Here is a 26,424-nt window from a genome sequence, read left to right as displayed (position 1 = left end):
TATCGTCGCAATTTCGTGAATCGTGATCGCCTCGATGCGAATTTTTCGTTCGTTCTACGTTCTACCATGATCCATGAGAAATTAGTCCGAACCGCTCGATTCGTTCACGGTCCACGAGCAGACGGCTCGAACTAACTGTACACTCGTTCGTTTATTTTATCCGCTCACGAAGATGGCTGCCTCGAATGCTTATCTCGGTTCCTCTTTCAATTTCCTCTTCAATTGTTTATTCTTTTTCATAAATCAGATATATTCATCAAATATCCCGATCGAGTTTACATTATCGCATTTTTCAAATCAATTTGTTCGAGCATGCCGCGGTCGCTATTCGCCCACAATGAAAACCATTCACGAGCGTTATACTTCTTTTTATTTCTCAATGGTGACACACCCGATGTTTAACTAAATAAAATAACATTCTGTGTTCGCTTCCCACTGTAAATTTATGTTTTCTTTATCTTCTTACGTTTATACTTTCAACTTTCTCTAATGCCACTGTATAGTCACTGTTTTTTTCTTCTTCTTCTTCTTCTTCTTTCTTCCTTTTCTATTTTTTTGTTTTTCAATCTTCTTTCTCGTTCATGCGATTTGGTGTTGCTGTGAGATATAAATATCTATATATATATATATATGCCTACGCGTATACGTATATCTATACATATGTGTATACATGTATGGTATATCTAATTGGATGTACGTACGTACGTATGTATGTGTATTAACGTAACAATGTGTGCTATCGTGAAAAAAGAAAAAAAAAACCGTTTATACAAGAAAAGTTGCGTTTGTTTTTGCGTTTGTACAATTCGCTCGTTAAATATAGACAAGGTTCGCGATCTTTCTTTTCGTGATGTTACGTGTCTTCGATACGCTTAGATATCGAATGTATACATTCGTTACGAATGGAAAGTCGATCAAAAATTCCCCTTCAGACGCCTCAATTGTTCTTTTTTTCATGAAATTTTTCTTCGAATCTTCGATACGAGTGAACAATGTCGGAATTATTCTTCTCAATTCTTCTGCCAATATTCTTCTCAAATTTATTTAAAATCTCCAATTCGAACGTGAACGAAGAATTCGGAGATTCGAGGAAAGAAAGAACGATCGTATGAAGATGGAATAAAATGATTGAAAAAAATATTAAACAAAGGGTGAACGCGTGATCCGGTCGTGCGGGGATTTATAGGCCGTTGTACGTCGATCAATAATTTTTGGACTCACATTGGTGATTGATTTATGATTTGTTAGCCAGCGGAACCCATACGTGAGACTGAGGTATAACAGAGCGGCAGTCTTGCCCGTCGCCATACTTTTCCTGTCGGAGTACAAACAAGTACGTAGCTCAACTAGATTCGTCGATATCTGTCGATTGATGCGTTGTATGAGACGTTTGCATTCGCGTGTGAGGCTCTCTTGTAACCATACACGTCGACGATACTTTACCGGATGCGATATTCCACGCCAGTGAAGAATTGCTCCGAATCTTCAATTTCTTTCGACTCCGAGATACAAATTAATCAAATTGTAGAAAATCCTGTTTTAAAAAAAAAAAAAAAAGCATTTCCATTAGCTACTTTTGTTCAAAGAGAACAACAACGAGCAAAGTTTTAGTTGACAAAATTGCCAAATAAAAGTCTTTTCAATAACGCCAATGGTTATCGAGCGTGGATCGTTAAAAAAAAAAAAAAAAAAAAAAAAAAAAATAGTCAACTCGAGTTTAACGCCAAGGTTCATCCGGTAAAGTAATTCGTCCGTGTCGGGCATAGGCATTTTTTGGACTTGTTTATGTTGGATGATAAACGTCGTTTGCGACGAATGACGTCAATTAATCGTGCCATGATATTTTTTATTGAATTTTCTCTCTCTCTTTTGTTTTTTTTTCGTTTATTTGTTTTTCGTTTTTTTGTTTCATCCACATTACACGATGTAACGAAATGTGAAACTAATTTTAATCTTCAATTCGTTTTTCAATGTGGAAAGTGATTTTGCACCGATTGAAGTTTTATTTCTCTGTGTGGTGCGTTCGGCGTGAGCGATTCCCTTGGACAAACTAAATCGAGCAACAAAACGAGATTAAAAGCATTTGTTTTTTTGCCCACGCATCCCCGCTTATGTAGTATAGCTGTCTGAGTGTGCTGCGTGTTACGTACTTGAAATAATGAAAAAGAGGAGTTGGAGCGAAATTCCATTAGACAGTTTCGTCAAAAAAAACTCACCTATACGAAAACAACAGCTTCGATATCAATACCGTCGTGAATTTTTCAATTGCCACCCGAGCTTTTCATCGCGGACAACGCTCGACGAAAATATTTGTTGCTTCGCACTTTTCGAAAATATTACGTCGTCCGTGACGCGCTTCTATGACGATTAAACACGAATCAAGCATCGAGCTACGTTCAATCAAATTTCCCTCGATACACTTTTTTAACCTCGTCCGACACTTGACCATTCGTGCCACCTCGATCGCAGCTATTTCAAGTCGAATTCTTTCGGAGGACATTTCCTTTTCGGATACTCGCGGTACTGATAAATTGTCTGCGAAAAACGCCTTAAAGGCTGCGGCGGTTTAAAAAATTCGGAATACTTTACAAAAAGGAAGAAAGTAAAAAACTCGCTGTATTTCCTGCAATGCTGCGAAACGAGCGGATTCGTATTGGCGTCAGCGCCACCGTCTAAACTCGACGAGTTAGCCCATAACTGTCGACCCGTGATGGGACAGCAATCCTAAATATCCACGATGGTTATCCCACTGTATTTATTAAGGCTTTCGAACAGTCGGATCTCGATCCCCCCCAAAAATGGATTGGATCGCTCGAGCCGCGGGTTACGAGCGAATTATAAAAGCAAACTGCCGAAAAACTCTTGCTTGCGCGTTTCACGCGCAGTCCTGAGCCCCGAATCGGATCGAGGCCACTCGAAAAAACTACCCGGCGTAGAACATGTGTGTTTCATAATGTTCTGTTATTTTTTGAATTATTTTGCGTTACCCAAATTAGCATACCCAATTTCTGCCAACTATAAGAATGAATGTTTGTTAGGCTTCTGTGTACCTATACGTGCGATGTCATAGACTGGTTTGCTCATCTTTATTTTATTGCGCACGCAATCATCGATATAAATATATGTACGGTGATCGATGGGTTATCCACGCGGGAAAAGGACTCTGAATAAAAATCTACGTGTATATTTACGCCTCAATATTGCTCGATTATTCCAGCTCGGGCTTCGCGCAGGATTTCATGTTATTTTTCTCAATCTCGGCACGATTCCATCGGAATTATGTTTCCTACGAAATCGGGCCCGAGCCGACAGCCCAATTTCTTATCGCTGCTGCGAACGACCGCAGGAAAATCAAAGCGATCGTAGAGATTAAAGGAATACGTAGAGCGACGAGATTATTGCTCGGACAAAAAATAAAGCGCAACGATCAGTTCCTGAGTTTCGATCGCTTGACGATTCATTTTTCACTAGTTCGCTTCTCTGTTAACTTCCTGTGTCTGTCTACATCTCTAGCGCTCTCTCTCTCTCTCTCTCTTCCTCTGTTTTTCTTTCTCTTTCTCTTTCTTTCTCTCTGCCTTTTACGTCTACATTTTTCTATCCGTTTTAGAAAAGTCGCGAAAAAGACTGCATTTTCGTGACTCTTCGTTGGACTGTAGGGGACCATTCCTAATGCAATTACCGATCCTGCCTCGCACATGCGTGCCATTTCTTTATTTTTTGTACCACCGCGAGGACAAGAGTCCGTTTTCTCGTGACCGTCACCGAGAGTCGCGAGTAACGCCGCTTCGATTTATGGTGTTTACGCACTATTGTAGGTGCCCTATTTCCCGGAGAGATTTCTCCCAGCTCGTGCAATCCGCGGATAAACGATCGCGGTTGTTCGCACGACCGTTCTGTCTCTCGCATCCACCCACGGCGTGAAGAAAAAAATCTTCACCGAAACAATTTTAAAGGGGCCAGCAATTTCCGAAAGCGTGTTGTTTTATTATTTCTACATTATTTCGTGGCCCATGCATTTATAGATTGGGATATTTACCGTTACATCGATCCTCGTTAAAAAAACGTATGTAGAATTATTTTGAAGCTTTACCAATCGATCGACGCCCCGAGTTTATTTCAATTCTGCTGAAGGGACGTTTTTTTTTCAACCGATTCGAATTAATCGGTCGAGTCTGTGACCAATGAAGAGGCAATTTCCGAAGGGGAAATTGGTACTCGTAGGAGAACGAAGTTAAAAAAAAAATCAAGTCCGAAAAGCACAGGCTCAATCGGCCCGAGAATTTCGAATGATAGACGTTGCGCGTCGTTGAAAAAATAAGAAGAATCGAACAAAAGATGAGCGAATACGAGGGGAAAATTAGTAAAATAAGGACGAATGTGGAGGTAGACGAAATGAGAAAACGTACACACACATACACAGGCACACAGCCACACAGACTGGACAAGACACGATGTTTAGAGAGCGGGTAATAAATATATCGGTATCGTGGGCGAGTGGGAAGTGCGGTGCTAAGCCGAGATAAGAAACGAAAGGAAAAGGGAAAGCTGTAAGAGCGTGTGACTCGTGAGCGAGCTTAAATGCAAGGATAGAAAGAGATATCTGCTGGAAAAACAAAGCCCGATAGAGAGGTGCAAACGAAAAGAAAAAACGACGTGAAAGAGGGTGAAAAAAATGAAAGGTGCTTGTATGTATTCGCTGGGCTCTCTGCCGTCCTCTCGTCTCCTGATTAGAACGCCCTCTTCCCTATTTTTTTTCAGCTTCGAGTAATCAGAGCATTCAGGTCGAATCTGGAAGATCTGGAGGAACGTCGTTCTGTCCATAGTTTACACAGCTTGCACAGTATGAGAAGTTCGAGAAGTCACACCGGACCTAGACCATTGTCCGACTTCACTTACATTGACGAAGATCCGTCGAATCCAATATTGACCGCTGGTTCTAAAACCGCCAAAATAACGAACAACACCGTGAACGATAATAATCCGGACATTGATAATCGTGGTACGAGGATTAACAGCATCAACAGTCCGGCATCGCCGCTTCTACTCAACGTACCCGGTGCCAACAATCTTTACAACAATCATCATCTTCATCATCAACAACAGCAGCAACAGCATCCCCATCATCATCAGCATACGAGCAACGGTAGAAATACTTCGAACAGCGTTAACAACGGCCAAGCCCCGGTTACCAACGCGTTCTCGAACAATCGAAATTCCGAATCCTTGACTCATTCCCCTTCTTCCGGTTCGACCGAAGCCATGCTGCCTGACTTACCAAAATTCGTTCACGAAACCAGCATCTGAGCTCAGTTCCGATCCGCGACACCCTCGTACTTTTCACCTTTCCTTCGATTCTCACCCTTTTATCCTTTCCCGTGTCCGTTTGCGCGCGCGCGCGTCTCTACCTCCGTTCATCATGCTGGAAAATCATTCCACCAAAGCGTACTAGGAATAATGTCGAGAACGCGAATCGTCGGATAATTCTTCAGAGAAATATTTCTCTCAAGGCTTCGCGTTTCAAGCTAATTACGCGGTGACGAGCGCTTTAAATATGTCGACGTTCTTTCACAGATAATATTTATTATCGAGGCTAATTACCGTTGCGATACACCTTCACCCAATTCTTTGGTGTGCGTGCCGACATTGGCGAAATACGTTTTACATAATTCGGGGGACTCTTGAAAGAAGAAAAAAATACAAATGGCGAACGATCGCTCATACGTTAGTTGGTTTTATTGAAAATATTTTTGATATTACTATTTGAGTTAAAAGTCGCCGAAGACGCACCAATTTGCGCATACTTTCGCGTTACCTTTTTCCAAGACGCATGGCTCGAGTAATAAAATGATTATTTCGTCACATTTGCACAGTTAGCAACAACAAAAAGTGATCCGTCATATTTTCAGAATGGAGACAAAGTATTTTCAATATTTCACGTTCACGCGGTACACGAACGGTAAATATGAGTTTAGCTCATCGCGGAATATTCGTTCGCAACCGTAACACGCGCACGCACACGCGCGGGCGTTTGTCGACGTATTTTCTCTCGAAATTTATTTAGACCGACGCGTTTCCGCGATTCTCGTCACTAATCAGTATAATCTTAGCTAACAATCGTATTTTTACGCCAATGAGTAACGACGGCGGGAACATTGGCAAATGAGGATTCAAAGGAAGCACACGAATGAGATTGATTCTTGCGTGGAAATGCGCGCGGGCTGTACTTAACCGATATCGTCGAGGGCCGCTCAACACATTTTTTCGTCGTTTCCACTCTCTCTTTTGTCCCAATGATCTTTGAGTTTTTGGCCTTTCCTACCGGAAGCTGTCTCGAGCGGGTGGGTTCGCTGCATCCATTCCCAGCAACTCTTTCCAATTCATGTCGCTTTCTCATTTTCCATAACGTACTTATCGATGAAAAACTCTTCGGGAGGAAAAACGGAAAACCAAATTCGATAATACTCATCACTTAATCGTGTCACTTTCTCCTGACGATCGACGGCATTTCTTTACAAACCTTCGTTCGAACGAGCTCCGATTAGCGAGGACTTTGAGAGGCTATCGAGCCGAACCGGCGCCGAATCTTGATGATGAAAGCACAAGAACGAAACACGCAGATCAATCGAACGAAGCGTTTACACGATATCGATCGGAGATTAAGCGATTTGATATCCGCGACGGGTCAATCGGGGCTGCGAAAATGACGCTGAAATTACACACGCTAAGAGATAATCTAATAATATTAATAATAATAATAATAAAAATAACGATATCATAACGATGAAGAAGAAAATAAGAATAGTGATAACAACAAAGATGATGATGATGATGATGATGATGATGATGATGATGATGATGATGATGATGATGATGATGATGATGATGATGATGATGATGTTGATGATGATGGTGATGATGGTGATGATGATGACGATGGTGATGATGATAATGATAGTGATAATATCAATGATAATACTAACAATAATAACAATTTGACGAATACAAAACAATACAAAGAGAGAAGTATACGCAAACACTCGTTTTCAGTTTTTATCCCAATTTAAGTTAATTTAATGTATTTTTTATGTTTTAACAAATTTTAATCGTCCGAACCGGTAATCCGGGCCCTCAGCAATATCGGATTCGTTGAAAAAAAAAAAACAAAAAAAAAAAAGAAAAAGTTCATCGAAAAGAGTAACGAGCAACTCGACTTATGACCTCCAGTGTGGCCCACGAAAAAAACATGATTGTTGTCTTTTACTATGTATATAAAATATAACAGAAGCTTGTTCAAACGATCACAATTCGCTGTGCCCTTCCTCACACCGCCCACATTTAAATCTCTTGTTCACGCGTTACGCACGAATGTACTACAATCTTGATGGTCTTTTCTTTAATGTTTACCTCTTTTTGTTTATCAATAGCATTTACGTTGTATATAATCGTTGTTATCCGCGTTAAAACGCGAGGAAGATTTTGTATATCGTTGATTAATCCGGGATCTTTCATATATTTAACCGAGGATCTCGTCAAATATCTGTATTCGTGTATTTTTACAAATGGGAGAAATTTTTTCGTTCTCGGGCTCACGATAAAGTGTTTGCGATGAACGTTGAATTCGAAGGGTGGTGAGTGAACGGTTATCATGATTTTTCAAATATTCTACCATCGCGACAATATTTCCATCCGTCATTCGTATTACTTTTTTCTATCGGCGGAGCAGAGATTGCAAGCGTCATCGACAACGACCCACGAACGTTCCTGTCCTCCCCCCCCGGGAAAAAAAAGTCCGCGAGCGAATGAATCAAAATTCCATGTTTGCATTATCAGAGAAAAACAAAATAATACGAGACACGAGGGAAACGCGAAAAACTTGGAACCGGAAGTCAGGGTACGTTCGCGGGTGTGTCGAGGGCGAACGAGATGCTAAAACCGACCATCGCTCTTGATTTTTTGTCCAATTATACTCGGCCCAAATAGCGTTCTCCCTCGATAGTTTTCGACCCTGTCGAGAGAAGGTAGAAGAGAAAAGCGTTAACCGTTACCAACATCCGCTACTGCCACATAGCGTTACAATTATATGTTTAAACGTCAATAACACAAATTCAAAGCAGAATTAAAAGAATTGGAGCAAAGGACAATGTTGATAAATGTCGATAATCAAAAGTTACGAAATAAAAATTTGACGAACGTTGAAAATGTATAGCAGCAATGAGATTATTAACAGCCCCGTTCGCTTTTATAGACGAATGCTTTCCCGACGAGCTCAATTTTCGCTCGGTCTCTGTAGAATCACGCAGTTTCAAAGTTATTCGAGGAACGCGAAAGGACTGGTGGCTGTGAATAATTTCATATCAACGCGTTTATCAAATCCCACCATCCCACCAATAATTTTCGATCGATACATGTTAAAAATATTCGTACTGGAATAAATTTGGAGTTTCAGCAAGACGGTTTTGTCGTACGAGCTAACGTAGAATCAACGTTAAACTCGCTACCCTGCTTCAACGTTCGTATTTTCTTTTCTTTATTTTCAAATCCCTCTTCATTTGATTTTACATGTTTTTCAATTTGTTTCTTTTTTTCCATTCGCCTATCCCTTCGCGTATCCTCATCAATACGAAAAAATATGCGACGAAAGGACGGAAGAAAAGAAAAGTCGTGCCGAACGCATTGACAAACGAGAGCGGTACGACGCGCTCCTCTTTACGAGCGTCACGCATATTCGATTGACTTGAAAAACGAACGTTTGAACATGTCAGATTCGTTTATTTATCTTTTGTCAAAGAGTTCGGTGGCTTGACAGGCGTCGGAAAAGCCTGTCACGGCTCAAAGAAATAACAAAGAAATGACGTTACAAACTCTGCTAAGTTTGAGGCTCACTTTCAATGCGGTTGAGCCGATCGGTCCATCGTTGAACAGACGTGCGCATTGCCCGAGTTTCGAGAGTCGTCGCACGAGTTACTATTTGTGGAAGAGAGAGTTATCGTTTTCATTGAAAGAAGAGCCGTACGCGACAACGCCCCAAGGCGAATGACGATCAACGATTAGCTTTCCGGAGCATCGCATCATCGGATTTGTCAAGAGAAAATAAGTCGAGAATCCAAGAGCAACGAGAAAGCAAGAACGACGAATCGTTGAACCGGACGTCGCCATATGTACGCTATTCTTTGTCTGCACTCCTTTTTTCTTTCATCCAGACGTTCGAACGACGCTCGAGGATATAATCGACGAAAAAAAAGTCATATTAACAAAGTGCAGAATACACGAACGCTGCGGACGACGAGGCTTATCGAGGTCGCTCGAGAACACTGAAAAACAAATCACAATGCTATCTTCTTTCGAATCTTGACACATTTCATCGGTTTGACATTTTATTTCGCCACGCGCAAAGCGCCTAGTTGGACTCGAGCTCGTTCGGGGCTCACTTCTCTCTCCGGTGGCCCCCAACGTAGCCAAACGTACAGCCCACGCTTCGGAAAACTTCTCGGACTCTATCCACGTTCATAGGAAGCTCGGAGCATTTATTTCCCTGGGTCGATGCTTCGTGAATACTGTAGAGATGAAACAGAGTCGATATCCTCGACGAGTTGATTGATAAAAAAAGCCATTGGAAGAACGAAATGTGCTTTGGCACCACTGGGTGCTTAAACACGATTAAATGAACAAGAAATAGTTTCAGATCAAACTGCAGATTCGTTATCTCCGAAAATCTCTTCCAATAACATCAATTGCTCAAAAATTTTTTTCTCAGCGCACATTATCATTTTACCCGGTAATCGGTATCGCGAAATTGACAAATTTTTCGAAAAATAATTACAGGTTGCCCCGAGCTATCCCTCCCGCGGATCCAATGTCGTTTCTCATTTGACTTTGACTTCCACCACGCAATTTTCATATACCCGTATTTCGTCTATATATATAAATAATATGTATTATACACTCGAACACGTATCCACACGTACTTTGATAGCAATTGGGCGTTCGCGTCGGCGTCAAGCCCGACGAGCCTCTTGTATATATAATAACCGAACCAAATATTTCTCCCTCGTGTTTGTAACTCTTTGTATGGGCGCGAGAGAAAAACTTGAAATTTGTCTGCTTTTCTCAGTTTTTAAATCGTGCCTAGCTCAATCTTTGGAAAAATTTAAATGAAAACGTCGGCGATAATATTCGGAGACGACGATGGCTATTCGGCAGAACCCGCTTCGTTCATCCACCGCAGGAGGGTCGTTTTCAACTGCTACTAACGCTTATCTCGGTCCAAAAAGATTCACACGTTCGTAGAAAAGAATAATATTTTCCAGCGGTAAATATACGGAATATCCTAACGGGGTTGAGAGAACCAGGGAACTTGAAGAATATCGCTTATCCTTTCCCCGCTCGCTCATCGTCATCTACGATTCCCACCTTCCTGCCCGCGCCAAAGAGCCACTTTCTATCTTCCATCTCTCTAAGCATCGATATATACGCGTCATTGAATGTTCTCACCACACCGGCTGTCTCTCGATACTCGACTACTTGTGTATTTTTATCATTTTTTCTTCTACTATCCGTGCGTTACTCTTCTGTGGTCTATTCCTTGCCATTATTTATTCTCTGTGCCGGTACGTGTATCCGCGATGGTGCCGGATCCGAACTGTGACAAACTTGCCTGTTTTCCATCCGCTAGTAGTTTCTCTTTTTCTCGCTCTCTCATTCTCTCTCTTGCTCTCTCCCCTATCCACCCGTCACTTCCGGCCACCGATAGTTTGTAAAAAATCAAGTTACACGGATCCCCGCTACCTCGTACTATTTCTTAGAGTTTCGTTTTGCCATTCCTTTTGGATAAAAAATACAAATAAATCCGCAATCCGAACGATCGAGCACCATCGCAAGCGTGTACATATCTTCCTATAAATTCTGCCCCTGGACAAAAGTAACAAGCACCACCGAGTCGACGGATCGATGTGCGTAGCGAGGCAACATTTACATTCTCTCTCGCCATAAAAGAGCTTTCAACAAAAAAAAATAAAAAAAAAAACAGTTCAAAGAGTCGCTGGCATTGATGACGAATGTGGAAAGAAGACTCTTTCGTCCGATTCCGAGCTTGCTGCAATATTTTTTCAATTTTTTTTTCACGACTATTAAAACGCACGAATGAATGCATCGAAAAAGTAAAATACGTAATGAGAAAATGCCCGGCCAGCGCTCGCTCGTGCATCAATGATCCGTGAAAGTAGACGATACGTATCCTCATTGATTGTCTATTCCCGTGGTGTAAAAGACAAAATAAATTGTACAAAGTAGATTTTGTGCTGTGTATTTTAGAAGGAGATAAAAAAAAGAAACGAAAAAATAAATAAATAATAATAATAATAATAATAATAAAGGAACTAAGCAGAGACTATTTGAAAAGTCATCAACCAATTTTTGCTCATGCCATCCTGTTGTAACCATTGTATTACCCTTTACTCTTGAAGGTGATAGGTGGCGAGTTGCAGGAACGTTTGATACCGGTACCCTACAGCAAGAGCTCGACAGACCAAGCTGTAAGCGCTCCTCTCTTGCTCTTTCTTTCTCTGTCTCTATTTCATACTGTTGATATATCGACTTTCTGTACTTATCGCTTCAGTCTATATTGTATCCTCGTCAAAGCTTTCTCAACTTGATCCTATTTCGTCGCATATACCTCTTTATTTCCACACACGATTTTCCTTCGTTTCGCTTTACCCTCATCTCGCCGCGTTTTTCGTCCTCATACTACTACGTCTCTACACTCATGATCGTCAACAACGATCCCATAATCCCCCAGCCCACAGCCCAGCCGCCCAATTTATTTTCATCGCATCGAAAAAACAAGCATTCACCCCCGACTCCTCAGCCGTGCCGGTGAGCAATATTTTGACCTTGATTCCTCGATCGTCGCGAACCGAAGTGGAGAATTTTGCTGGCCGTTGAATCGTCGAAAAAAGCTGCGCGATCAATTCCTCGGCTGTTTCGTTCGCGTTGCAGTATTGCGCGCTATTTTTTTTTTTTTTTTTTTTTTTTTTTTTTCGAATCGTTGCCATTCATCGTTTTTTCCATTCATACGACGCGAGGTCGGCTGTGAATGATCGAACAAGACACGAGACGAGGAATTTGGAAATTTTCCTTCGTTTTCTCGGTACGACCACCAGACACGTTTATCCCGTGGGAGCTGATCGAGAGTCAAGGTCATCATATCGCGATGCCAAATGTGCATTTTGGATACATATTTTTTCATACTTGCGCGTGTTCTGTGTCGCATTCGCATTACTCATAAGCATATTTGGTAATAAAAAACGTATTGAAAATGTTTATTTCCTTCGGTTTTGTTGATTTTAATGAATTTTTGGCTTAGCATCGCTGCTTCGTATGAGCTATTTAGCAACTTTAGCCAATTTTTGAAAACCTTCGTGAGATCGTTCGATCAAACGTAACGTGTATCTGTACTCAATAATCCGGTCCGGATGCTCGAAAAACTGGCAAAGATAGAGAATTTATTCAGCGGTTATTCGAGGATTTATTTGCCGGAGAAAGCGGTCGCGATTTTTCGTCAACCGAGGAGAATACATCGCACTCCGTAACGACCCGACGCTCTCATTCCTTCCGTCATCGATGAGCAGATCCCGCGCGATCACTCGGCGGCGGAGGTCGTCCATCCTTAACCAACACTTTCATCCTTCTCGCGACAACATCGACCGTAGCACCACGCAATTCCATTCGACGGGGTGGCTCATTTGGGGCGAGCATGCCAAAGCTTAAAACCGCGCCAACACCTTTAGCGAATTAGTGCTTGAGCATTTGATCAGTGGCTGATAGAAACGCAAATTGCATCATAGTTTTTCAAAGGACGAGGCGACTTTTCATGCCAATTTCTCCGACGTTTGGGCGTTTTGGATATAAATACTTGAAAATTCGAAAACAGAGACGAAACGGCAGAGTCGGAGAGGCCGATTGGCATGGACCGTCCTCCTCCGGCCTCGCATATGCAGCATTCCAAAAGTTCGAGCGGATGCACGCCTCGATGCGTGTGTTCGGACACCTTGTTTCTAAATATATTCGGTTCGTTAATGAAATATCGTCCTAGTTTTCCTCGAGTTTCGCACGATTGAATGACAACTAGAAATCTAGTTTACCCGTAAGCGCGTCTGTATTTTTGCAGGATATGAAAAATCCCGTCTCCTCACACGGAAAATATTCCTTCGAGTTTCAAATACGTGAGAAATATTTGCCAAGAGTTAGCAAACTGTTTCCAAGCATTTACTTACCCCACCGCCTATTTTCCCATCGACCAAACATTTTCGATAAAAAATTCATTGAAGAGCCAACTTGTTGGCTCCAAGGCCGAGCGCGAGTACCCATAGACGCGTCGTGATAACGCGTTTGAAAGAGCTTTCAAATATCTTTATCTTCATCTCGATGCAAGCGACATTTCCGCGACTCTTTTCTGCCCTCGAGATCAGAAAATATGCTTCGTCGCCGCCCCCTCCATATCAAGTTCAACTTCCATTTGCCAGCGCGAAGAAAAACTCATCGGTAATGTAGCCAACGTCGAAGGAGCCTTGCGAGCCGATCGGACGCTCCGGAATCTTGATTGAAGTACGAAATTGTTTGTTCCTTGAGCGCGTCAATTCGCATATTGAAACGGCGAATAAGGACGCGGTGTGACGTCCGCGAGTCATCGATAAATGGAAAAATTATGAAGAATTGTTCGGCACGAAGAAGCGAGAGTCGAGCACCGTGAGTATCGGTGCATGGGACAGAGTCGAGCCAGTGGGGAAGGAAGTTTTGGCAGCGGGGCAGCGTGTAAAGTTCGATGGACCAGCGCGCGGGGTTTCTTCGTCCTGATAACTCGGCTGTAAGAGACGTTCGTTTCTCGAGTAAGTATGCATACAAAAATACTGAGCAACAGCGTCATTCGATGGAACCCGTAACGCATTTTCATTGATACGACAGTGTTGTGAAAAATCGAAAACAGCAACGCCGAAAAAGCGGGAACGAGAGCAATCTTCGATAAATCGAAGAGACAAAAATGTTTGTTTCGAAATGCGCCAAATTTTGGCGAATCTCGTTATTACTATCGGAGCTCGATCTTTCCGGCGAATGCGTGGAGACGCGGAAGGCCGATCGACCGAGGCGACGACGGAGGACGGTGGCGGTTGTGGTGGTGCTTCGGCTTGCGGCTGCTCTCGTTTGATAGTTATACGTAGTTGTTACCTATCACTCGAAATTCATGTCGCTTCGCGCGTTAACAACTTTAATTCAGGATCGACAATGAAAAAGCGCGCTCAGCGATCGCTCGTTGCATGCCGCTCATACGAGTCTACCCTCAATTGTTATTATTGTTGTTATTATTGTTATTATTGTTGTTGTCGCTACTACCATTGTTACAATTGTTCTAGGTGCACAGTGTATGATATTGAACGTGTATGTTTGTACCAATAATTTGCCGCTTGCTTGTTGATAGTTGGTGGAGCAAGAGCTTCGTATATCTGGGCTAATGTCGGTGCTGCAACCGCAAGGCTTTTATCATTCATGATTTCCTCTATATTGTATAAACGAATGCAGTTTTAACTTATCTCGACGTAGTGTTAATATTTTAGCGATGGATTTGTAAATACGTGGAACACGAAATTAAAGGTTTGAGAAGACATGGCAATTGGCCAAATTCGATAAAAACCTATCTCGTTATTCGTCAGATATTTTAATCGCTCTTTCCTCCTTTGTATATTTTGCCGTTCGAGCCCTCCGTTGATAATTATTACATGTTTATTATTTTCAGGACTCTCGTCATCGATCGTCGATTAATCACTGTTATTTTTATTTTTATTGCGGTACGACGCGCGATACGTCGTCTCGACGGTTCTTCGTTCATTGCAAAATGTGACGCATGCCTCCCCAAACCCACTCGACCCTGCACCAGCCCTAATAACCCCCCCTTTCCGTATACGCAAGATGAGAAAAAGGACGAGTGTACGGCGGAACGCGGTGATAAAATTCCCATTGTTTTCCGCTGGCTCGCCCGCGAGCTTCCGTCGATGGCGAAAATCCTTCGAGAGCCGCGCCTCATATTTTTTCAACTATTTCCATTGCTATTGTTGATCGAAGAGTAAACATCGGTAGAATCGCAATACTCGAAGCACCGATTCGCGACATCGATGATTAAAGTAGTTTGGTCTATTTTGTTGTGTGGAAATGCTCGATTTAAAAAACGCTGTCATCGCTTGCAAATTTTCCACGTGTCGTTGTGCAAGGCCCAATTCGATCGGACCGAATGCGAAAAGGGTTGGCGAAAGGTTACGCGTCCGATTTCTCGTTCCCAAGATAAACGCGGGAGCACCGCTTTTCCTTTTCCCCTCCCGAGAGCCTTTTTCCAAAATAATACCTAAACTCGAGTGTCTCGAGCCTCTCATCGTCTCAACTAAATTTCATTTGTTCTGATACACGCGCGCATATACACGCAGCCATGTACAAGCTGTACGTTTGTTTATCATAATCGCTTATTGTGAACGCATGCGAGCGCGCGGTTTTAATTAACGCAAGCCCGATTCGCTTCGTCATCCGTCCGTGTGCGTGGCTAATATTTATTTCGACGATTCGATTCCGCCTTCTCTCGACTAACGAGACGACCCGAAAAAAAACGTACGTATTTTTGTGATTATTATTTGACTTATGTTTTTCCTTCTACTTTGCAATAACTTGTCGCAACGCTCGATTCGTTCTGTGCTCATACACATTGTGTGTTCGTCTCGTCTTCTACTCGGGCTCGTCGCTCTTTCCCTCGACCGAGTCCCGACCACGGCGCTTGCTATCTCGAGTCATTTCAGTGTATCATCGCACAAGTCACGATATCGGTGTGTTTTCATGTATTTTTTTTTTTTTTTTATTATTATTTTCAACCATGTTCCGCATTTGGAATGAGTTTTGTTCGAGTTCTCAAAGTCTCTTCATAATCGGTAAATCTTGTAAACTATTGTGAAAGCATCACACTCGTCTTACCATACTTTTTACGTCACCGAGAACTCATTTGGTCCGAGGAGCGGCCGCAATCTCTTCTTTTCCCCTCTGTGTTTATTAAAAAATGCGCTGCGCACAGAGGTCAAACGCCACGAGCTTTTTTCGAGAGGCGAGAACAAAACGAAAGGTGACCAAAGCCAGAAATGATAATGTTGAATGTTGCATTACAGATCCGCGTAGTGAACGCATTTCGGCAGGGCCTAGACTCGCGTTACGGCGAGCACAGCACCGTCACCCTGGCGGAGGTACTACGGAAGCAGTCAACACTCAACAAACGAATCTCGCAGACGAGCAGCATCGATTACGCGGACAACATACCGGACGAACTAACAATACCGGAGATCGACGTGGAGCGTCTGTCCAGTCACAGTCATACGGAGACGGCGGTCTAGACGACGGGGAAAAGAGACGAGCGGAGAGGGACTAGCAGCGAGAGGGAGAGAGAATAGATACGAAGAAATAAAAAGAGGAAGGTTTTTACGAATAGGGATTGTTATTCGAGCGGGGAAGGAGAGCAGCAAGTAGGCTAAGAGTCCAGTAATCCAGTGAGTTATTCCTTTGCGTTCCGCGCTCCATGGCCGGCTTCGACGAATACTTCGATAATACGTCGCACGGCAAGGGGCCAACGGGTCCGGGAAGCCCGGGCAAGCGACGCGATATTCGTTACGGTGAATTATTCAAAATCTTCGTAACAGAATACGCGCCGAGCAAGAGAGATCCGCAACGTTTCGTGAGGATTGAAAGAAAAAATCGCTCTTCCTCCTGCCCCGAGCCCAGCCCCTCCCCAGCGCACTCTCTTCCTTCCCTCGCTCCTTTGCGCTTCTCAAGAAACGGAATGGCTGTCCGAGAGTGGCTCTGACGATCACCACACGACAAGCGGCCGGTCATCCCGGGGACGGAGTTCAAAAATGAGCCTCCGAACGCGACTGAGAAAAAGAGATGATTTCTGATAACCCCACCACCATCACCACAACCAACAACAATAAGAAAAACAACCACCAAAAAGAGATTTGCGCAAGTTCGCTTGGCTGTGTAAACAACGAGTGTTTCCCAACGAGGAGACAAACTGGATTGGTCAGAGAAGTTCAAAAAAACCATTTCAAACAGGTGACTAACATTAAGGGGAAAACTCCGCGTTTACGAGAGAGCATGGACTTGTTCAAAGAACATGGTTGCGCGCGTGTGCGCGCGTGCGTGCGTGTGTTTTCTGTGTGTGCGTGCCCCTACACACGCACACACCCAAAACACTTGTATAATATGTATAAATATATGTATGTCGATACATATATATATATAAGTGTGTATACTAATGACGTCGAGACTTTGATCGTGTGGTTCGCCAACGGACGAGAAGCCGATAATGTTGAAGCATGGGAAAGTGAACGCGTTACCGAGCCGCAGAAGAAAAAAAAAGAAGAAAAAACCGAAAAAACAAAAAAAACAAAAAAAAAGAGAAATTCGAGTGAAGCGTTTGTTAAACTAAAATTAAGCGTCGCCGGTGCGGAACTTTTTACCGCGAGACTGTCCTGCGAATTATCCCCCCCCCCCCCCCACCCCTCCGTCCCGGCCCCTCCCGCCCTTTCTGCGCTATTTTCCTATTCGCACTTGTGCCCCCTCGAAAGAATAACCAACGAGACGGCTATACGTTTAACAAGTGTGGAAGAGACGCCGATAAAACGAGAAAATGAAGTTTCGCGAACAAAGTGTTATATATGTGTGTAACACATAGCTACGCTCGTCTATGTACGTGTATGCAATTGAAATAATGAAGAAATCTTGAGTGCCACCGCCGCACGACTGGACCCCGCGATCCGAGCGATCCGCTTATTAATTAGTAATTACTAAAGTAACGCACCACTGCCTTTCCTATTTCGTAGTTACCTTTTGTTCTTCGTCCTTCTTCGTCTGTATCTACCTCTCTCTTTCTCTCTCTCTCTCTCTCTCTCTCTCTCTCTCTTTCATTCATTCTTTCTTCAACATACTCGTGTTTTCACTAGAATTGCGCTCGCTACTACAATAACTAATGTACGAATCTCACTGTTATTTTCTTCATCAAGTGCCATTTCCACCTGAATTTTCTGCTATTGCACAATTCTTTGGAATGAGGATATTTGTCCAAATTGACGGCTCGTTCCTGCATTCGTCAAGGCGCATATACGCACTCGTCAAAATATAAAGGCATGTTTTTTATGTCCTTTATCTTGCTTTCCGCATCGCGCGAACACTCGTTTCATTTTTTGTCTACACGCTGTTCGTATGTCAACCGAGAATGTGAATAGTCCTCTCTTCCTTCCTTCCTTCCTTCTCTCTCTCTCTCTCTCTCTCACACACACTCTCTTTCTCTCTTTCTCTCTTTGTCTGAAAAACTCTTTACGATCGAGGCTACAGTGTTACGTGACATAAGGATTTATCTAGTCATTTAGTTCGTATTAACGTACTTCCGCGTACAATTCTGCACTGGGGGTGCCTTACCGCGAGAGAAATAAATACATAAAATAAAAACGTTTGTGAAATCGATCAAAGACATTGAACAAAAAATACTCGGACACATATACACGCAGACACAAGGAGGCGAAAAGATCGTATAGGAATTACTGAATTAATGCTACATACTCTGAGAGGAAAAACTTGACCGTATCTAAATAATGCCGGTGGTGGAAGCGGAACGTTGTATCGACTACGCGGTATATACTTACTCGTGGTAAAAGAAAGAAAAGAAGGGAGAAAAGGAAAAAGAATGTACGTATATGTAAATATACATACGAGTATCTGTAGGTCGATAATAGAATGATAAAAAAAGACGACGAAGCAGGAAAGGAAGAATAAATAAATAAATAAATAAAGGTCGAAAAATAAAATGAAGAACCGCCGTAAACTTTACGCTTAGGATATTTTTAATTTTAATGCGCAAGTCCAAGCGCCACGGGGGACAAGTACGTAAAAAAAAAAAACAATGATTACAAGTCGTTGCATAATGATAGATTTGTGTCGAGTGCTTTAGAAACGATGATGACAACAATATCAACAGCATCGACAAAACCCAAACGAACAACACACATACAGAAAAGGCTCGTACTTGGAAGAGAATTAAATAAAAGAAACAACAAAAACGAGACACAACACGGATACTCGCATAATATTAACGAACGAAAAGAAGAAAAAAATAAAAAAAGAAAAACGATTTAAAGAAAACTTTAGGAAGCACACCCACCGCTTTGAAAAGAAAAACGGCGTGCGAGAGATCTCTAGTCCGATGCGCTCCTATTTCGATTAACTATCGTAGGTCAAGTAAGAATGTATGTAATGAGCGTTTATTGTTTTTCTCGACGTCTGTCCATTGACTTTGTTTTTATTTGAGAATATTTAAAAACAAGAGGCCGCGGCATCGAAGCATCATCCTTAGATTAAAAAGTTATTCAAATTAAAAGCACCGTTATTCTTCCTTTTATCGATACACGTTGAGCCATCGATTGAAAAAATACGAATTAAAGAAAAAATACCGTGAGCGAAGAAAAAAGAAACTAGGTTATTCGATTGAATGGAAATGAGGAAAAATAATGATTATACTTTTACATGATTCTTGGCTCTTTTCCGAAGGAGATGCTACGAGCAACGACGCGTAAGAGCGAACGATGGAAAACGTTATGACAATCGTCGAATTTTCGTTCTTTTTTTTTCTTTCTTTCTTATTTATATATATAATATATTTTTTTTTCTCATATTTTTCCTCGCTGCCCTTCTTGTCGCATTTTTCTGTGTTCATCGCGTATACCAATTGTTCCCTTGCCGCCAACACACCGAAAGAGCTTGTTACATTTGTATTTTTCGAGACGAACGAGTGCTGGGAATGTATAGAGTTTTTATTTATTATTATAAGTTACCGGAGAAGGAGAAAAATATAATATCGTGAAAATAATAATAAAAAGATGATAACGACGATGACGATGATTATTAAAATATTGTATTGAAATGTTCAAGAGGGTGAATAGTTTGCCGAGATTCGCCATCGTTATCAATTACTGTTACTGTTATGACGCATATATGATAATTATTACTATCGATTATCGCCATTGATTCGAGCCACTGAGAAAACAAGAAAAAGAATAGAAAAAAAAAAAAAGAAATAAGGAAACGAAGAAAAAAACGCTCGGTTTCATCGTGTTTTTTTTTCTCAATTCATCGTCCTTTTTATTTCGTTACACATTTCGACAATAATTCGACGTTGAAAATAATGATTTGTCATTGCGCGGTGATAACGTCGTTGACAATTGTTTTTTTTTCTCTCGTTACTACGAGCGTTACGAGGGGGAAAAAAGAACGATCGATTAAACATGGTTTGACTGGACGAGGGTGTACGAGTGTACGTGTTACGTGCGCGCTCGCGCGCGACAGGCTTCGGTACAACTGATTCCTCAGTTTAGTGCGAAATATTTTTCTTCGCAAATCCTTTTTGACGTACCGTTGACGTACGTATTGAAGTTTATGCAGCGCGGGGACGATTCGTTCCGGTGAATCTCCGCTCGTATTTCGTTGATGAATACTTTTTTCAATCTTATTTAGTCAATAAGGACAATGATTGGACGGGAGAGGTTGACTCGGTTTTTAAAACTTCGACACACCGGGCGACACTCGATTCACGTCGAACGAACAATTACAGACTCTCTTCTCTCCGATCATACCCGACTAGCGAAATAAAATTTGTCTTGTAAAATGTGCGAAAACCACCTGTGGAATTGAGAGAATATAATGAAACTACGAAAACTCGCTATCTCGCTCCTTTCGATTGCGATAAAAGTTTAGAAGAAAAAAAGATGAACCGCGGGCTTGCAACGAGCTCCGAACTCTGACTTTCTTTCTTGTTATCTTTTACCCTTCTCCCTCCCTCTCTCTCTCTCTCTCTCTCTCTCTCTCTCTCGCTCTCTCTTTCCCTCTCCCTCACGCATGAAAGAAAGAAGATGACCACGATGATTAATCGATCCTGGCACATGTGTGAGGCAATGCGTAACCAAAATTACAGTTTCTCTTCCCAACAATTTTTTCAATTCATTCATTACAATCTGAAATCTTAAATATATACTCAAGCCTCAACGGAATCAAGAATAAAAATGATTGAAAAGCATTTTTTTAAGGAGCAAAAATATTAATGTTAACGATCCGCGCCCGCGTGCTGTTCATTCTCGCACAGCATCGGTTTTGTTACAGGAGAGAAAAAAAGGTCGGACGGAGGGAGGGAGAGAGACGTACGATTTAGAACTAGAAAAATAAGGAGCAACTGAAAAGTAAATGAAAAAATAATAATAAAAAACTAAGAATATATAATTCACCACTATGTGTCTTGTGGCTCGGTGATCGAACTAGTGAATTATCACAATAGCAGATGACAAGATTATAACATAGGTATTTATATAGTCTGAACAAATAAAGTAATGAAAAAATGAAACTGCGAATATTCGTGATGTTCGAACGATAGATTTTATCACTCGCTAATGTAACTGATCAACTTGGAAGTATTCGTTGAGGATTAATATTTGAATATATATATATATATATATATATATATAATATAATTACAATACCAGCTGCTGCGAATGAACTAATAATGTTACTACTACCACTACTACTATTACTACTACGACTACTCAACTGTTATTCTTACTATTTCACTATTAATCGCTTTATGCGTTAAGTATTGTTAATATAACTGCAATTCTTAAAATAATCTAATTCATGAATTTAATGGAGCGTAAAGCATCGCATCGTTGCTTTATTGAAATGTCAGCGCGCCGTTGCCATCTCCATTCTCGAATACGCACCTAATAAATAAAAAAAAGTCCTATATACAGATACCGCCGATGGGTATCGAGCGAGTTTTGTTCTCGGTTGTAAGAGAAATCAGTCGAATCGACGCGAACGAATGCCGATCTCGGAAGTAAATTCTCTTTCGATCGGAAGAGCGAAAATATTCGTAAATATATGATGATAATTGAAAAAAATTGTCTTGGCCGAAAGAGGAAATAAATAAGGATGGCGATACGGATACGGTTGCACGAGCATTTACGATAGTCCTCGATAATACGAGCGCGCATTCTAGATCGGCACTCCCCGGATGTTTTATCGAAGGAAGAGCAACAAGGAAAGTCGTGCACGACGAGCAGACGCGCTTCGTCAAACACTCGTCTCGCTACGGTTGGGACCAAACGTCGATCGTTGTTTTCGCCTGCCTTTGTGTACAAGCCTTTCTACGAGTCGACTTGAGATTATAAGCGGAACGATGGCGGCGAGCATCGTTTCGATCGGCGAGGTGTAAAAAGATAAAAAACGTTAACTAAACGAAACGACGAAAGCCGGAATCGTTCGAACGAGCTTGCGTCTCAACGATGAGGAAGAGCGTCCTGTCTCGCGTATCTTGCCAAAATAAAAACAAGTTTTCAAGACATCGATCCACCGGCACGCGTCCTACCGACGACCCCATATTTTTGTCTCCTTTTCTCTCGAACGAGTTATCGAAACCCAAGTTCTTGAGGGGGCATGTATAAAAAAAAACAATAGAAAAACGTCAGAGCCCGGATGCGCGATTGCTCATGAATCGGATAAAATTCCACGCAACAAATCTCGTACAAATGTTCCATATTTCAAATTCAAATTCAACCCTTTTTCAATGTCACTGTATTTTTATTTCTCCGCAATTCCGAAAGTCTCAATCCGAGATAATCATTCGAGAGGCCATTTAATTGATGCGAAAATACACGAACCTCTGTGCGCGTGAGCTTGAAAATATATTCCAAAGACGCGAAGCAACGGAGCCAGCACGCGCTTCGACGCCGTCGAATATTCCTCTATATATCTGTCCGATTTACGCTCGAGTCTTTTTGCATCTTCTAGACAGTCGAGTACAGCGAGTATATACTCGAAAGAACGCTATCAATACAAATAACATTCATTATTAAATATTCACTGTATTATCCACTATCGAACTCACTAAACGGATAGAGTTTAATTCGATAATAATAATAATGATAATAATAAGGCATGAGTATTAATGTTACACACACACACGAGCATATTGTACATACATACACGAAACGTTATTGTACAAGCGACTTGTCACGCGGTTGCGTTTGATGGGCCGGAAAATGAGAGTTTCGCATAAATAATATACGCATAAAACACATTTACATTTGTAAATATACAATTCTCTACAGACACACACACATACACACACTCGCAGGCGCGCTACTGAACGGAACGCATGGTACGTGTTCGTTAAATATATACATTTTCAATTCTACGGGCGCTCTGATGTTTTGATTTTTTTCGTGGATCTAAAATATGAGAGCGCCATCGGTTGTCCGTAAGTGGACGCAACGGCAACAAAATAACCGAACGGAATTTCGAAAGCTTTCGAACGGTGCGGCGAAGCGCGGTTCCGGTATGCTCGTGGCACCTTCGTGCCGATTGCTTTGTTCTCTCTTGAAAGATTAAAAAATTGTGAAGAAAATGCGTACGTTGCACGATTTCATCGTTTGATCTTTATTAAATCATTAAAATCGAGCTAAATTCTCGTCGTTCCGGTTTGTGAAATTGAGAGAAAAACATGAATGCAAAATTCAACGTTTTTTTTCTCGTTATTTATTTTTATTATTCTGGAAAATGAAAAGTTGTCTTTGAGGTGCGTCGATGTGCGCATGTTTTCGAGCGTCGATCAATACACGAGGGCTTTTCATTTCTCGGTAAATCAATCTAACTCGTTGTCATTTTAAAATAGGTATCATATTATCACTATGATTTAACTCGATTGAAAGGAGAATAAGTCAGTCTCCGTATCTACCTCGTTGAAAGTTAAGTCCTTATTGGTTAACGTTTTTTTCTTTAACTGTTCAATTGTTCCCCGTTGAGAGTTTTATGAATGAAAAGAAAATATGTTGACTATGTATTATTGTTATATCACAGCAGGGATATGAGAATTTAATGTTGATCGGTATATTGATCCTATTGTTCGGGCCTCGCGCGGATCGAAACGAGTCAGGAAAATGCGTTTGTCTTGGCGTCGAGTCCCAATGCTGTTTGTTGTCGTTTAAGCGAATGACCTTCCACACTTTTGTTCCGGCTCAACTTTACTTTTTCTCTCCCTCTCTCTCTCTCTCTCTATTGCTCTCTCGTTAAACTCTTTATGAAAAAAAGAAACGTGGCGCGTGTGCGGTGTCCGAGATTCGTGTTCTTATTGTCTCGAACGAGCAAAACCTCGTGAAGAGTAAATCCAATGTCGGTCCGTGGACGCAATTTGTTCTCTACTTTTAAATAATACTTAGCAATGAATGAAAAAAAAAACGACGTCAAAATCAATATTATCCTCGAGGACTCCTCGCCTCTGCCACGCCTCATGCGGAGTGAGCAAGCGGCGAATGAATAATAAGAGAGCAGCAGCGGGATCACGATGCGTCTTTCACCGGGCCGCTCGCGGACCGAAAGAACGAAAACACGAGGAAATAAATAGCTGCGCGAAACGAGAAGGGTTTACACGTGTGCGAGAGTGCGGGTAGTGATTAACTCGGTTATACAGAGAAAAAATCATATTTTTCTGTCGTTACTGTTATCATCTAGTGCATCATAGTCATTTGAACCAAATATTGAAATAAATAAATGAAGTGAAAAGAAAATGAAAGCAGGGGAAGAAGAAAGCGAAAAATTGTAGAGGATTGAGGCTATTGCTGTGAATGGTCAACAACGATGGAATGACGAATAATAAAATATTGAAGAGAGCCGGCGGAGGAGCCAGCGGTTTGAACGAACGCTTATTACAATGATCGTTGAGACAAAGTTTGATAATGCTTACGTATAATCGATATATGCAATGTATACCGCGTGATATAGGAGTGAGCTTATTGTGTTAACCGAGGGAGAAGGAAAAATGTTGGGCGAAGTAAAAATCATGTAAATTCATTATCTTCTGGACGGTCAACCGCCATTTTTAACCGATCGTTTTTCTCCATTATTTCTTCATTCTCAAGCATTTTTCATTCGTAACGCGGTCTCTCATCAATTTACTCCGACAGCTATGAAATTCGTCATCATGACTTTCCGTACTTTCTGCTCTTTGACCAAAACCTTTTTCAACGTTCGCGAGTGATTTTTGTGTTCCGAGTCATAAATGCTGAATCCATGCCAATAAGCACAACTTTCACGATGATATGCGCCCAATCATCGGTCTTATCTTTTACGGGATTTTTTTTCGAACGCACCAAAACTTTATTTTTGTTTACCATCGCTCTAATTTTGCGACGCTACATAACCTAACACCCCGGACCTTTGCCGCTGCTCGCGTCTTCATCGGACGATAATTATTTCGAAAAACCGAGGTTATTATTCCAGCACACGTTTTACCCGAACAAATCCTTTTTCAATATTCATGTTATCATCGCTTTTTCAATCGTTCTCAATTCGTTATGTTTATATAGTTATAACGAGTGCTCGTTAATATTCATTTGTTTATTTATACATAAATATATATAATACGTTTAATAGAATCGTTGTGGAAAAGTTGCTTCGTAGGGTAAAAACACGACAACAATTTTCGAATGCGCAGAAGTTTCCAAAGAAAAAAAACGAATTAATGTTATGGATGAGCGAGCGTGCGGCGCAATTGTACTCGCTAAATTCGTCGATTGAAAATTTTCTTTTCGTTATTTCGCACTCGAGACAAATGATTCGTGTGACTCTATCGGAGGAAAAATAATAAGCGTTCCAACGCGAGTACAGACAAATATTGCTAAATAATACCTTCGAATATGCTGCTGTTGTGTAAGGAAGCAAAACAATGATGCCTCACATTCGAGATGCACGAGCGAATGCGATTTTACATGTTTGTAATAAGCTCTTTTGCGTTACACTATTCTCACGTAGAGGCGGACGAACGAACGGACGGACGGACGGACGGACGAAAACCTACACTGACAAAAAGTTAAAGCGAATCTGAAAATGGCTTCGGAGTAAAAATCTCAAGATGATGATTGCGTATGACGAGAAGATGGAAATGAAGAAAAAAAAAATTATAATAATAAGAATAAATATAACGGTGATGCCGTGGGCTCGATCTTGCCTACGTTGTACATAAAGCACTGCCCCACTTATACCTGAAAAAAAAAAGAAAAGAAAAAAAAAACAAACAAACAACAACAACAAAAATAATAAACACTAAATGAATGAATATTAACGTAAACTGATCCACAACGATCGAGTATGTTGAAGCGTTGAAACGCGAAGAAAATTTACACTTGGAAAAAAAAACTTTGTTTCGCTCGTCTCGTCGAAGACGAATCGTCGTCGTGGATCGGTGCAAGAATGAAGAAGGGGGAGATGAAAAAAAAAAAGAGCATAAAAAGAAAAATGTCTTCATTCGATGTTCGT

General features: G+C 41.4%; 1 protein-coding gene across 14 annotated transcripts in view; it reads left to right on the top strand.

Annotated features, from left to right (window-relative positions):
- Positions 1 to 26,055, top strand: part of PMCA (plasma membrane calcium-transporting ATPase 3) — a 100,070-nt gene extending 74,015 nt beyond the window's left edge. For 7 of the 14 annotated variants that reach the window (XM_043424897.1, XM_043424894.1, XM_043424900.1 and 4 more), the window contains one exon: positions 4,759 to 6,855. In XM_043424897.1, the coding sequence (XP_043280832.1) occupies positions 4,759 to 5,304 (546 nt within the window). In that variant the 3' untranslated portion in view covers positions 5,305 to 6,855. Of the gene's footprint in view, positions 1 to 1,248; positions 1,334 to 4,758; positions 6,856 to 11,462; positions 11,532 to 16,190; positions 20,782 to 21,205 lie in introns of those variants that run through there. The other 7 variants (XM_043424902.1, XM_043424903.1, XR_006261696.1 and 4 more) reach the window with 6 other exon arrangements.
- The last annotated feature ends 369 nt before the right edge of the window (positions 26,056 to 26,424 follow it).

Source organism: Venturia canescens, chromosome 7 (assembly GCF_019457755.1).
Source record: "Venturia canescens isolate UGA chromosome 7, ASM1945775v1, whole genome shotgun sequence".
Taxonomy (NCBI): Eukaryota; Metazoa; Arthropoda; class Insecta; order Hymenoptera; family Ichneumonidae; genus Venturia; species Venturia canescens.
The sequence above is the reverse complement of the archived record's forward strand: the minus strand, read 5'-3'. Positions and strand labels throughout refer to the sequence as shown.